Raw genomic sequence first — 13,840 nt, 5'->3', positions numbered from 1 at the left:
TGACATGATGGATATTTTTCATTTTACTGGACAAAATATTAAGTCACCCTCTTATACGAGCATGATGGTACCACCACTGATAAACATCACAGCAGTGAGGTAATGTGTATGTTCCAGTCAGCACAGTCAGATGGGTCAACATGGAGGTGATACAGAAAGGAAGTATTGTTTTGGATGTGCCAATGACCACACCATGAATGGAGTTGCTCAATTTGTTGGTATATCAATGTGGATTTTCCAACTCGCATACAGGATATAGTGTATCACATGCAGCTATGTAACACGGCATATGAACAGTGGTTGTCAAAAGATTTTAACTAACAGGAACCAGAGGAGTGTCACATCTTGTCAATGACAACTAGTTTCTAACCTGACAAAAACTGCTGCTGTCAGTGAATGTTAGTCCATCTCAAGCAGATCCCAAGCAAACTTTGTTAAGGTAATGCAATGTGCATGCAGCACATAAAGCTGCACTAGTTCAACAGGCCAAACACACAAACTGGACAGTAGAGGATTGGAAGCATGTAGTGTAGCCTGATGAGGTGAAATATTGCCCCTTTTCAATAATACAAGACACTGAAGGCACAAAGGCCCAGTGAATTGTTTAACCTCTAGTGTATGGAAAGTGTAATTCAGGCTGGAGATGGTTCTTTGATGTTTTAGGGGTGTTTTCCATACCCTAACTTTGACTGACTCCTTTAGATTCTGGTGAACAGAAATCAAGAAGTTTATTTCAACATTCACAGCGACCAAGTGTTGCCCTTTCTTCAGAAATGGCATAATGAGCATGCTGTGGACACATTTCTTTTAAGATGACAACAGGTGTGTTCATATGGCTGCACACATTTGTTCCTGATTGACAGAAATATAGGCACTGTATTATACCTCTACTGGCCTGCTAATACACTGCCTTAATCCTACAGAAAGTATCTGGGACAATTTGGACCAATGGGTGAAATAAAGCAATTAACACCCCACCTATTTTGGTAACTGTACAAGATCTCATTACCAGTGAATGGCTTTAACAGACACAGCATACCTGAGAAAATGTTTGGTCCCTCCTGACTAAACTGAGGTCATTATCACTGCTAGAGGTGTGTTACATGGTATTAGCATGTCATCTTCTGCCAGTGACTGTCTTGTGTACTTATATAAATGTGTGTGTTTATGTAGAAATTTGAGTGTCAGTAGCAACAATCATCATCTGTATTAGAATGTGCTATTATTGTAATTTCTTTAGTCTGCAAACAAACAAGAGGCATTACTTGCAGGATAATGTTACTGGGTCTTATGCAGTCTCTCAACTCATTTGGCTCACTGCCTTCTCTATGTGCACAATTTAGTCCTAGTTGTGTATTGCACAAAAAAAATTGGTAATACACTATGAATGTGACAAGTGAAGGGTAAAAGTTTTCACCCAATATTGCTGAGATGAGCACACTTTGCAAACAACAAAAATTAAAACTTCCTGCCCAATAAAAGGTAGGGTAACATTTGAAAGCAGCCATGTTCTATATCAGGTTTGCTGCAATTACTGTACAGCATTCTACGTGGGTATGACAAGTACTCACGATTAGCCACCGTCAAACTGTTGCAAACTGCAATCTGAACTGTCCTGTTGTTGAACATGTTGCACACCACAAATAAATTACTTCAGCATCTGCTTAACTACAAAGGCTATTTGGATACCCCCTCCAAGCACAGGTTTCTCTTAACCAAGCAAATGGGAATTGTCTCTCCAACATGTTGCACGCACTCACTATCCCACTGGCCCAAACCTTTGCTAACCTGTTCCACTTTCTCACCTTGCCTCTTCCCTTCTCTCTTCTGTCCATACCACTACTCCTCCATCCGGATCATGCACTGCCTTCTCTCCACTCCCCTCCACCCCTTTTCTCCCCCACCCAAACCCTTTTCCCTCCATCACTTTTTGTTGTGCCATCTGCACTTCTTGTGCAGCTATGAAGTCACCTGCTCAAAGACCTAGCTCTTTTCCATTACCCCCTTCCTGCATTCTTGCCTATTCCCTCTCCACCTCTATCAGCTCAGGCACCTGCTTTCGAAAATTAGTCTTGCCGTAGCCATGGGAGTGTGCGCCTGTGTGTGTGTGTGTGTGTGTGTGTGTGTGTGTGTGTGTGTGTGTGCGGGCGCAAACGTGTTGTTTCTGGAAAAACTGCTAGTGCTTGAAAGCTAGGGTGAATGTTTTTTTCTGTTGTGTGTTATTGTGCTCCACGCATTGATCTGTTATAGGTAAATGGTTGCCTTTCCCTTATTTTACATATTACTTCATCCAGGAATTTTCGTTAGTGTTAGAGAGCAAAAATTTTTTAATTAAATTTTCAACTACATTTTTCTGCCTTCTTTTGTTTGTGTTTGTTGTTGTTGTTGTTGTTGTCCTCAGTCTGAACACTGGTTTGATGCGGCTTTCTGTGCTACTTTGTGCTGTGCAAGCCACCTCATCTCCAAGTAACTACTGCAACTTATATTCTTCTGAATTTGCTTACTGTATTCATCTCTTGGCCTCATCCATGATTTTGTAATTAAAGTGATATTTAAGTGGTGATCCCTTAATGTATTAAAATGTGTCCTGTCAACAGATCCCTTCTACCAGTCACGCTGTGCCACAATTCTTTTTTCCCTCCCCAGTTCTATTCTGTACTTTCTCATCAGTTGTGTTACCTACCCATCTAATCTTCGGCATTCTTCTGGAGCACCCCATTTCAAAAGCTTCTATTCCCTTCTTGTCTCAACTGTTTAACACCCACGTTTCACTTCCATACAATGCTACACTCCACTTCCTAACACTGAAATATATATTCAATGTTAACAAATTTTTCTTCTTCAAAAACGCATTTCTTGCCATTGCCAGTTTGCATTTTATATCTTCTCTAGTTCAGCCATTGTCAGTTATGTCGTTGTCCAAATAGGAAACTCATTTACTGCTTTAAATGCCTCATATCCTAATCTAATCCCCTCAGCATCACCTGATTTAATTAGACTATATTCCATTATCCTTGTTTTGCTTTTGCTGATTTTCATCTTATCTCCTTTGAAGACACTGTCCATTCCGTTCAACTGCTCATCCAAGTTCTTTGCTGTCTCTGACAGAATGCAAAATCTAAAATTCCCCTCTACTACACAACAAGAGGAAAAATTCCCAACAGGACCTCTTGTACTTACAGCAAAAATTACAATCTAATTGCTATTATAGTGTTGTTGTGGTCCTCGGTCTTCAGCCTAGAAACTGGTTTGGTGCAGCTCTCAATGGTATTCTATTCTGTACAAATTACTTCATCTCCAAGTAACTACCGCAACCTACATCCTTCTGAATCTTCTTAATGTACTCATCTCCTGGTATCCCTCTATACAAAAGGTAAAAGTGACAATCTGAGTGTTAAATCAAAAAAGATGTCTCCCACAATCTGGAGAAACAGCCAATGCTTTCGATTTTTCTGCATATCTGTTGAATTTAATCTTTATCTTCCTATTTCTTGTTTTCATAAATATCAAAATATGTAAAGTTCTAAACTTACTAGTGTTTGCTGTTGACTGATAGTGGTTTGTGATACATAAATACAAAAGTATCAATTATTGACAAAATTAAATAATTTTGCCAACAAATACAAAACTAATATTTATGAAGTAATTACCTGTTTACACTGCAGGTAATTGCTGGACGCATTCAGGCAAATATTATGTAAATTGTACGGTATAACTGGCTCCGCAGTGGATTCCAGAAGCAAGAGTAAAGCTTCAGCAACTGAATGAACACTGCCAGCTATTTAACAGTTAAGTGAAAAAGTCAAATACAATACGATACATGGAACCCGTTAAATGTATAAATAATCACGTTACAAAGCAGCTATACAATTTATCTAGAAATATTCAAGCTACCATTTACAGATCTATTATATTGGCCTCACAACATAAGAGAAAAAAACCTTATACTGTTGTGTGTGCTAGTATGATTTTGTCCAACTGCAGCGCAGTTAGTGAACCCTTTGACTGCAACATGTGATACTTTGTGGTCATGGTGGAACACTGCACTGGCACAGCTCATGTGCTGGGTGCCTAGTACTTCCAATGCAGTTACTATTTTTCAGTGTTATTATTACTCTGACATTTAGACTTGTATTGGGCAATTTAGAAGTACTTATTTACAATATTTACTGCAGCTTGTAATGCCAACACATCATTTCAACAAAAAATTGAAGATGCAAGATCAATGGAAATCACTGGTTTTATAGCATATAAAGTGTGGTGAAATTCTGTTGGAAGCACTTACGATGAACAAACAACAGTCATCCATCTGTTAGACCTAAAGCATACTACAAAGTCTGGAGCAGGAACAGCAAAAGTGCACATGTCTAACTGGGAATGCAGTCGTGTATGCCAAATTGAAGTTGGAGCAAATGATAGTGTGTGGTGAGACTCTGCTAGTTATGATGCGCCATATGGACTGTGTTCCACCACAGTGAAATGATAAAGAAGCATAAGTCTGAAAATGTCTGCAGTTGACGACCACAATATGGCCCTGTTGACACTGAATTGCTGTAGTACTCCACTGCAGTTGGAACATGGTGCACACTGACTGCTGTGGCAGTCCACTGCAATCAAAGGATCAAATGTAAATACCATCCACATTTTTGATAAACTGACTCCCTCTATTAATCTATTCACCTATAGTTCACTGCTTACTTTCAACTTATTTTCATCTACAACTACATGACTCGTCTTCGGTTCACATTTAAGTGTGTGGCAGAGGATTCATCGAACCACATTCAGACTATTACTCCAGCATTCCAGTACCTACCAATGTGCAGGAAAAATGAACACTTGCATCTTTTCATTGTAGCTCTAATTTATTGTATTTTACCACAACGATCATGTCTCCCTAGGTAGGATAGCATTATCAAAATATTTTCGCATTCAGAGGAGAAAGTCTGTATTGAAATTTCATGAGAAGATCTCACTGCAATGAAAAACACTTTTGTTTTAATGTTTGCCACTTGAACCAACATAACATATGCGTGACACACTCACTATTTCACAAAAAAATCAATATGAGCTGCCTTCTCTCAACTTTTTTGATGTCCTATGTCAATCCTATCTGTACGATACCATATCGCACAGGAATACTACAGAAGAGGACAGACAACTTTAGTGTACACAGCCTCTTTATATGACCTGTTGCATCTTAAGTGCTCTGCAATAAAACTGTCTTTGGTTCACCTCCCCCCACAACTTTATCTATGCCCAGCTGAACTGACAGACTTTAAATTTGTGTGATTAATAGCATAGCCGAAAGTTAATCAATTTAGTCAACTGCCTTTTTGCACTGTACAAATATCTTATCAATCACTATGTAACTGGTTTTGATCACAAGTCACTAGTAAGAAACAGTGTCAAAAGCCTTCTGGAAAACTAGAAATACAGAATCAATTAGAGATTCCCTATTGAAAGTACGCATTATTTCGTATGAAAAAAGAGCTAGCTGTGTTTCACAAGAACAATATTTTTTTAATCTGTGCTGACTGTGTCAATCGTTCATTTTATTCGAGGTAATCCATAATATAACTTATTTAATTCTTGTAAATAATCCTTTACTAGTTAAGATCACAAAAATTATTTATGACAATATTATGAAATGGACACACTGTTACTCACCAAATAAAGGAGCTATTGAGCCACAGGCAGGCACAATGAAAGGACTAATTTAAGCTTTTGGCCAATAGTAAGTGCACAAACATTCACACAAGTGCAAATCATACACGTGTGGCCTCTGTTTACAGCTGCTGTGGCCCGACTACAGACTGATATGAGCGGCAATATAGAGAGTGTAGAAGGGCTAAGGAAGAGGTGTGGGGCAGGAAGATCAAGGAATAGCAGGGTAGGGGTGGGGAAAGGAAGTGTGCTGACCTGTCAGAGTGAAAGAGAGCATACAGGGATGTGGTAGGAAGATTATGAGGCTGATAGGTGCTTGGGGGGGGGGGGGGGGGTCCGGGGGTCGGGGGCGTCAGGGGGGGGGGGGGGAGAGAAAAGGGAGAGAGGACAGGGAAGAAGTAGAGAAGGGGAAAGGCTAGTGGTTGCTTTGGCATGTATAGTGCTGGAGTGGGAGCAGGGAAGGGACAGGCAGGTGGAAGACTGGAAATAGTGCATGTTGCTGCCACAGGTTTAAGGATATGTTGTAGGGAAAGTTCCCACCTGCAAAACTCAGAAGAAATGTGATGCGTTAGTAGGAAGGAAACTAGATTGCGCAGGCTATAAAGCAGTCATTGAGTAGGATCCTTCCTACCAACATTTTTTAATTGTCCTGGTAAGAACCCTACCAACAACATATACATCATTCCTGCAAGCCACAATGTCATAAAACAAACTTTTTCATTCCAATTTAATAACATAACCAGTTATGATTTTATTTTTTGTGGTATAATACATCTGTTTCATATAGGCACAAAACCAATATGCCAAGTTTATGTGCTGTTTAGACACAAAAAACATTTACCATGCATGGTCATCTGCAGCAATGCCTTTGCAGAACTGAGCATTTGGTTGTATGTGGCTTTTATCACTTACATATATTTTTTTAACAACAAACTACATAGTTGTAGATGTGGGGCGACTGGCTCAAGCAGTGTAGGAGAAAACCCATCTGCTGCTTGGATGGAAACAGAGAGCACGTGCAAATATTTCTTTTCACTCAATGTGCAGAATACAACAGATAATGACGACTATTTATATGGAATTAGATTTTCTACAGCTGTCAGTTCAGTTTATGCCCTCAATCTCCTCTTCTATTCACTCCAATGTAGTAATTACACATGAAAGTCACCAAAACTACTGTAAGTTCATATATTACACAAATGGCAGAACTACGATCATTTTCAACATACATCTTTACTGATGTATACCTACCCATGTACACAGGAGGAAAATGGTACATCTGCAACAGCCATTTGATTGCACGTGCTGTGGAAACTCGCTTGCAGTACGTCAAATCTGTATACAATTGTGCATTGAATGTGAGAACATTAAACATTTCCTACATGCTTTGTTACATCTTTATAGAACTGTTAAATCACAATTGTTTTACGAGTAAAGATGGTTTAATTATGACAATCTAACTAACCTGTGACAATGAAACCAAAATGCTCTTGGACACGTTATTTACTAAACAGCTCCAGAAATGGGGGGGGGGGGGGGGGGGGGGGAAGATTTTGAAGAGCCACCTTTTTTACCACTGAGCCACCTTTTTTACCACCAATGAAGGCTGGCAGTGAAATTGAGATCCTTTATGAGATTATCAAGTGACAAAACTGTGGAGGTAAGAAGTGGTGAAATATTAAAAAATTTAACACTGAGTAAGTAACGTGAAAACTGTACATTCCTTCTTGAATCATATTTTAGGTTCAATGGAATTTTAAGGAAATTCTGAGTTATCAGGTACGCCAATAAAAACAATTTTCAGATGAAATGGCATTGTGGTTTACAGTAGTACAGAGTAAACCCAATAAAAAGAAATTGAACAGTGTTCCATCAATACAATAAGGCATAATAATGCATGTTTTCAGCATTTGCAAAAAGTTGATCAACATCACACCATTCTTCTCTACCCTTCATAGTCATCATACCTTCAAATTTAATGGTATAGCATGGAAACTAACACCACTGGGAATCCTGGACTTGTGAAAACAAATCACTTAACACGATTTTCATTGATGAAAAATGGGAACTTAAAAGTGGAACCAAAATCAAATAAACACTCAAGACATTCTCCGTATGAAGTTTCTGGTTCCAAAACGTATTTCTGTTTGACAGTGCTGATGCAGAGAAGTTTAGTATTTTAATGTGATTAAATGCCTAAAAGTAGTGGATAAATATCCAAAAGAAAAATCTTGTAATTACGTTCACAGTACAGCAACGCAGTACCTGTTGTTCTTCATCCAACTCCTCTTTATGAGTCAACATACTGTTTTCTTGTTAAGTGAATTTACTGAAACATCAAAGAACTACTGAAAAGAAGGCTTATTTGCTGCAAAGGATACGCAGAGGATCAGGTGAGCCATTATCAAGCCAGTTTCTAATTTGCAAAATTTCTGAATGCAAACCAGGCTGTTCAAACAAGTGTGGCTGTTTTAGTCCATGTCTGTAGAGGTGGTCAACCAGAAACCATATTTCCTTTGGTATTGGGTATGGATCCTGTGTTGATGTTACTTCCTTACTGCTTTCCTGTACAGAAGGAAGGGGAAAAAAACAGTCCTTTATTTACAAATTAAGTTTCTGAGGTTATTACTATAGTCTTATTCTACAGTCAACACTTACCAGTTCAACAAGCCTGCCAACAGGTATTTCACGTATTGGAAGTGTAATATACACCAGCGCTTCAATTGATGCTCCAAAGCAACTACGCTCATATGTTCCTGTAAGAACAGTGTGCAAATGTGAAACTATTTTATGCCTAACAAATTATTATTTAATTTCCAAATGCTGAGTAAATCTGTGAAATTTTCATCAGAGAAGGACAAAAGCTGTGCAAGACTAACTGTACAACACTCCAACTAATTACTGAAACATAAATCCATACTGTCAGATGTATTTTGTGTTGCACTTAAAATTATCAGTGTTATCATAAATTTCTAAGAAGGTTTAGCCTAGATATTCTGTAGCAGTTCAACAAAACTTGCATCAGGGACCCAAAGAAACAACAGAAAATGAATAACCCAGGATCACAAAAAAAGTGTATTACAAGTCATAACGTTATATAAGCTCAGAAAACAGTACAGAACATTTCTTATTTCTCTTGGCATTATCACAAGAAGTCTTATTTTTTTCTCTGCTCTTTACTTTCTGGATGATTTTTGCATGTTTCTGATACAGATACAGGCAACATATCAGTTCTGGGAATTCCAAGACCAAATCAAAACCTTTGCAGTAGTTTCACAGACAAGCCCGGACATACAAAAAGAAGTGAGCAGCGGACTTTGGTTTATATATGTAAGAGAGAGAAGAGTTACTAAAATATTTTTTATTTACCTACTAAAATGAGTGATGATAAATGGAATGTTCAGTCTAATGGGAAAACAATATTTTTATGTAATATAATAACAATTCAACAATCTTCAGTTACCACCCCCCCCCCCCCCCTTGTACTGTGAAACCTTGCTTCCTACAAATTTCATGATTCTATGTCAACAGAAAGTACCCTACAGATTTTCATGAGTGAGTTTTCCATTATCCAAAATTTATGACAGAAATGAACATATCTTTTGCTTGTATTGAATTAGAAGTTTGAAATTTTTACGCTGTCAAGAGACCATAGACCTTAATATGTGACAAATTTGAATTTGATATATCTACCCGTTCCTGAGAAAAAGGGTTCTAAACAGTTGGACAGACAGACAGACAGACAAAGTGACCGTATAAGGGTTCTGTTTTTACAGATTGTGACATGGACAACTAAAAACCAGATATCAATTATTTCTTCCAGACAGGAAATAGTAAGCACATTGTATGACAACAGAAATAATGAAATATTAGCAAAGGTAGTATTCGTAACTTGTGAGGGATCATCAACATTAATTCTAACCTTCAGATGGAGTGTAAGTATAGGATTTTTTGGCAATTACCACCATTGAATAGGCATGCTTGCTGCAAGTGCAGGGTATGTATTTATAGTAATGTTTTGGAGAATTCTGCAGAAAGATTTTTTATTGTAACCCTATGCAGAATCCTGAGGAGCTAAAAGAAAGAAAAATATCCATCTAAGGTTACCTGAATGGTGACAGCTAGTCTACAAAATGTCAGAATTTATGGAGTATTGGAGCCAATGCAGTGACATGAAGCTCTTGAAATGATGCTTGCAGAGTTTTAGTTTCCTTGTGGATTGTGTACTGAACAGCTCAACACACCAGGCCAAGCTTGTACTGAATATTGAATGTAACTGAACTTTCGGAAAAGTTAGTCAGCAATTTTAAGGTGCATAGAATGTACCTTTTGATTCACGAATATATTCAATATACATTACACAAGTACTCTTCATTGTGACTTGTAGACTGGTGTCACATGAACTGATGTTATTTGGTAGTGATTGCTTGTTCCAGTTAACTTTGAACAGTTTGTTCGATTCTGAGTGAGATTAATTACTACACATGTGCATTTCAATAATTATTCTTAGGAATTTATATGATCTCTATGTGACTAACTTTCACTAGTAGTTAGCAGTTTCAAACTTCAAGCCTAGGCAATTAGATGAATATATTTATTAGGGTTATATTGTCTATTACTCCTAGCACGTTCTAAGTGGAAGAGATTTGGCTATCTTTTATGAGTAATCAACAAAAAAAAATTTTTTTAACTTCTCATGATGCTCTACATCTTTAAAATGATGTGATGAAGGAATAGAAGTAAAAAAATTACATTAAAAGAAATAAGAGTGAATAAAAATAATGGTCAAAGTCATTTCAACATAGATTTAAAATTAAAAAACTTCAAAGGACTTGATGAGATTCGAACCCACAGCTTATTGCATGTGAGAACTATATCTTAATCATTATGTTACACGACCAGAACACCACATTTTTTTGGTGATTACTCACAAACAAAGGCCCACCAGGATGAATGGTTGCAGGGTGTGATAGCTGGAACTTTAACTTGCATAACCATATAAATGGTTTCAAGAAGTCGGACACACCACTGGGGACCCTTACTAATAAAGTCCCTTTACTTGACACTGCACATGGTCCAGGTCTAATAATCTTTATGCATACATGATTAGGAAGGTGGGTAGTGAACTGACTCTTGACACCAAATATAATATAATATTCATCCACCCCCCACCCCCATAGGCAGTCCACAAAAAGTAAAGATTAGACAGACTCTACGATAAACGGCAAAGTAAGTTTAGCTTCAAAAATTATGACTGTTTCATAAGTAACACACTCAAATGCAGATCATACTACTTCAGAAACTCACAGCATAGTTTACAGTAGGTCTTAACAGCTGACTGCGTCAACCTTGATTTAAGATTAACCACAGTAAAGTTGGCATTCAACCCTTTTAAATGCAATATTCTGGTGTACCGAAACTGATCCCAAGTTCAAGAGGAGAATTTACTGCAGTCAAATTTTACCAGCTTTCTCAAGATGACCAGAGTTTTGTAAGTGTACAGTTTTAAGATAGCAGCATGTTTCAATGTACTGAGACAGACTTGAGGCTTTGTATACTGTAACTTAAATGTAACATGAACCCAGAAAGTTTATTAATTTATGAATCAAACTTTCCATGAGTAAAATTAAACTGCTTCCCCACATGTGAACACAATTACTGTATTTCCCTAACACGGGAAAGAAATAATACAAGTTTCCTAGAACAATCATTGGAAAAACTGAGAAAATTCATTATGGCTGCACTAAAATTTAGATCTGTGAATTCATTATTTTACTGCTACCCATTTCTGAGGCTTCCTCAGTTTTGCACACAGTTTTGTAAAATATATGTGTCACATAATATACCATACCTGTAACTGTGATAAAAATATCTTTTCCTCCTTCTAAATGTAGAACTAGAATGTCATAAAGCTTATCCTCTCCAGAATTCAACTTAAATGCCGATTTCTTGTCAACAAAAACTTCCAGCCTGATATCACATTTTTCACCTAAAACAAAGAAATGTAAATTTTAACAAGAATGGAACGAGAGTAAATATTAAAACATTGCAGTGAAACTTTTAGGAGAACTGCTGATGCCAATACGTTGTTCCTTAAATAATTAACCCAATGTTTATTGCTATTACAATGTAACAAGCTTATTACATACTCAACAGGAGTGTGCACTTAGAACATTCACTATCTGATCGAAAGTATCTGGGCACATATTAGTAGATATTAATATGGGGTGTCTCCAGTGTTCACCTTTATGACAACTTTAACTGGTGACAGGTCATTGGGCCCCCAGAAAACAACACTTACCAATTACAAAGAACTTTATTGATCTCAATATACGGTGTAGCGAGGCAGTCACATCTCTCTTCATTGACCCTGGCTGGGGTTTTGACCCTGGCACTGCTGCTCAGACTGACATTGATGTTAACGGCATGTCGTGTAGCGCTGTGACAGCATCTAACTCGGGAAATGGCCCCTTGGCTCCGCAAATGGGCGCAGTGGTAGCATGAGGAGTCTAATCTGAGCGCCCTCTGAAGAAGTCTGGCAGCAGCTGGTGTTGTGGTGGTGCCCTGGATCCCACCAGGAATTCAGTGTTTGAGTCAGAAGGTGCAGAGATCAGACCCGTAGGGCTGAGACACCAGGTACCGTGAAGGACTTAGTGCAGACAGCAGGTGCTGTCCACTGTCCGGCATCGTCTTATTACTGGCTTCTGGCAGCGATGAGTGATATCTGCCCTAACCCAACAGCTTCTTCATATTCCTCCAGTGCCCATTTGTTTCTCTGAAACCCGACACCTAGTCACGCTATCAAAACAAGATACTTGCCTTAGCGTGGTGACCTGCCTCACCTGCTACACAGTCACGACTGTGCACCACCATTCGCTGCTGAGCTCTGCTACCCTCGCTGCGCAACTACTGACTTGTCTGTTACTGTAACCCACATGTTGCCACACTGGTGGCTATCAAACGGTGATGGTTAACGCAACACTCTGTGGCCCTTCCATGTTACTTCTCCTTACTTTTGTTAAAGACTAATAATTTTCTGACCAAAGACTGGGTCGTGACACTACAGAGCTGTTTGAATGTCTGTGGAAGAATGGCAGCTCATTCTTCTCCAAGAACTGAAATCAGAAAAGATAGTGATGTTGGACACTGGGGTCTGGATCAAAATCAGCTAACTCACCCCGGAGGTGCATCAGTGCGTTCAGTTTAGGATTCTGGGCAGGCCAGTCCACAAACCATTCCCTCAAAGATGATTTAATAAGAAAGGTCTGTTTTCATGTTGATACACAAAATTATCTCCAAAGTGTTTCTCTACTGTACACAATACACAGTGCTATAATGCGTTCATGTACTGCATTTAGCATTCTCTCAAGTGCAATCAGGTGATCACACCCTAACTACAAAAATGCCCGAACTGTAACACCACCATCTCCGTACTTCACTGTCTACAGTACAATTAATGATAGATAACATCCACCAGGCATCTCCCGCAGCCAAACATGCCCACTGGATTGCCACAGAGTGTAGCACAATTCACCCTGTGAAATCACTAATTTCCAGTCATTTCCAGTGGCATCACTCTTTACACCCTGTCAAATACCACTCAGCATGTGTAGCTTATGAGGAACTGATCAACCACTGCAACCCATTAGCTGTGGTTGTTCCTTCGAATTTCCACTTCGCATTCATTCACATAAAGTCAGCTTGGACAGCTTTAGAAGTGATGAAAATAATGTCCCTGATGGATCTTTTGCTAAGGTGATATCCAATGACTTGTCTGCATTCAAAGACACTGAATGCTCCTGACCAACCCAGTCTGCTGTTAATGCTTCTCTACTGACAACACAACACTCGCCAGCTCTTTTATGCTGGTGGTTCTGCACCTTGTGACATTAGTGGTCAGTTCCACATTACACGTGGGTACAGAACCTGTATAAAGATGGATTTATAGTTATGTACGGGTGTTCAGATACTTTTAATCAGATAGTATAACTCCCCTTCCCCAGGGACTGCATTTTTTTGTTATAATTCCAATAATTTTCCTATTCCATAAAGAGAACTTGGTGTGCCATTTTATTACTCAAAGCAGAAATAACATTTCATTTTGAGACACCTAAGTTCCAGAACTTTAGCAGGGCATAATCTCATTTTGCATATTTTTGAAAATATATTGGTTACA

At 38.5% G+C, this 13,840-nt stretch overlaps 1 protein-coding gene across 4 annotated transcripts in view; it reads right to left on the bottom strand.

Annotated features, from left to right (window-relative positions):
• LOC126462308 (inositol polyphosphate 5-phosphatase OCRL) overlaps positions 1–13,840 on the bottom strand; it is a 104,368-nt gene that overhangs the window by 29,203 nt on the left and 61,325 nt on the right. For all 4 annotated transcript variants that reach the window (XR_007585957.1, XM_050096062.1, XM_050096064.1 and 1 more), the window contains 4 exons: positions 11,516–11,653; positions 8,323–8,420; positions 8,046–8,229; positions 3,651–3,778 (listed from right to left, as the gene is read on the bottom strand). Coding sequence is in view for 3 of the 4 variants with exons in the window: in XM_050096062.1 (XP_049952019.1) it covers positions 3,651–3,778; positions 8,046–8,229; positions 8,323–8,420; positions 11,516–11,653 (548 nt within the window). In the remaining variant the exon portion in view is untranslated. The remainder of the gene's footprint in view (positions 1–3,650; positions 3,779–8,045; positions 8,230–8,322; positions 8,421–11,515; positions 11,654–13,840) is intronic.

Source organism: Schistocerca serialis, chromosome 1 (assembly GCF_023864345.2).
Source record: "Schistocerca serialis cubense isolate TAMUIC-IGC-003099 chromosome 1, iqSchSeri2.2, whole genome shotgun sequence".
Classification (NCBI taxonomy): domain Eukaryota; kingdom Metazoa; phylum Arthropoda; class Insecta; order Orthoptera; family Acrididae; genus Schistocerca; species Schistocerca serialis.
This window is presented reverse-complemented; position numbering and strand designations above follow the sequence as displayed.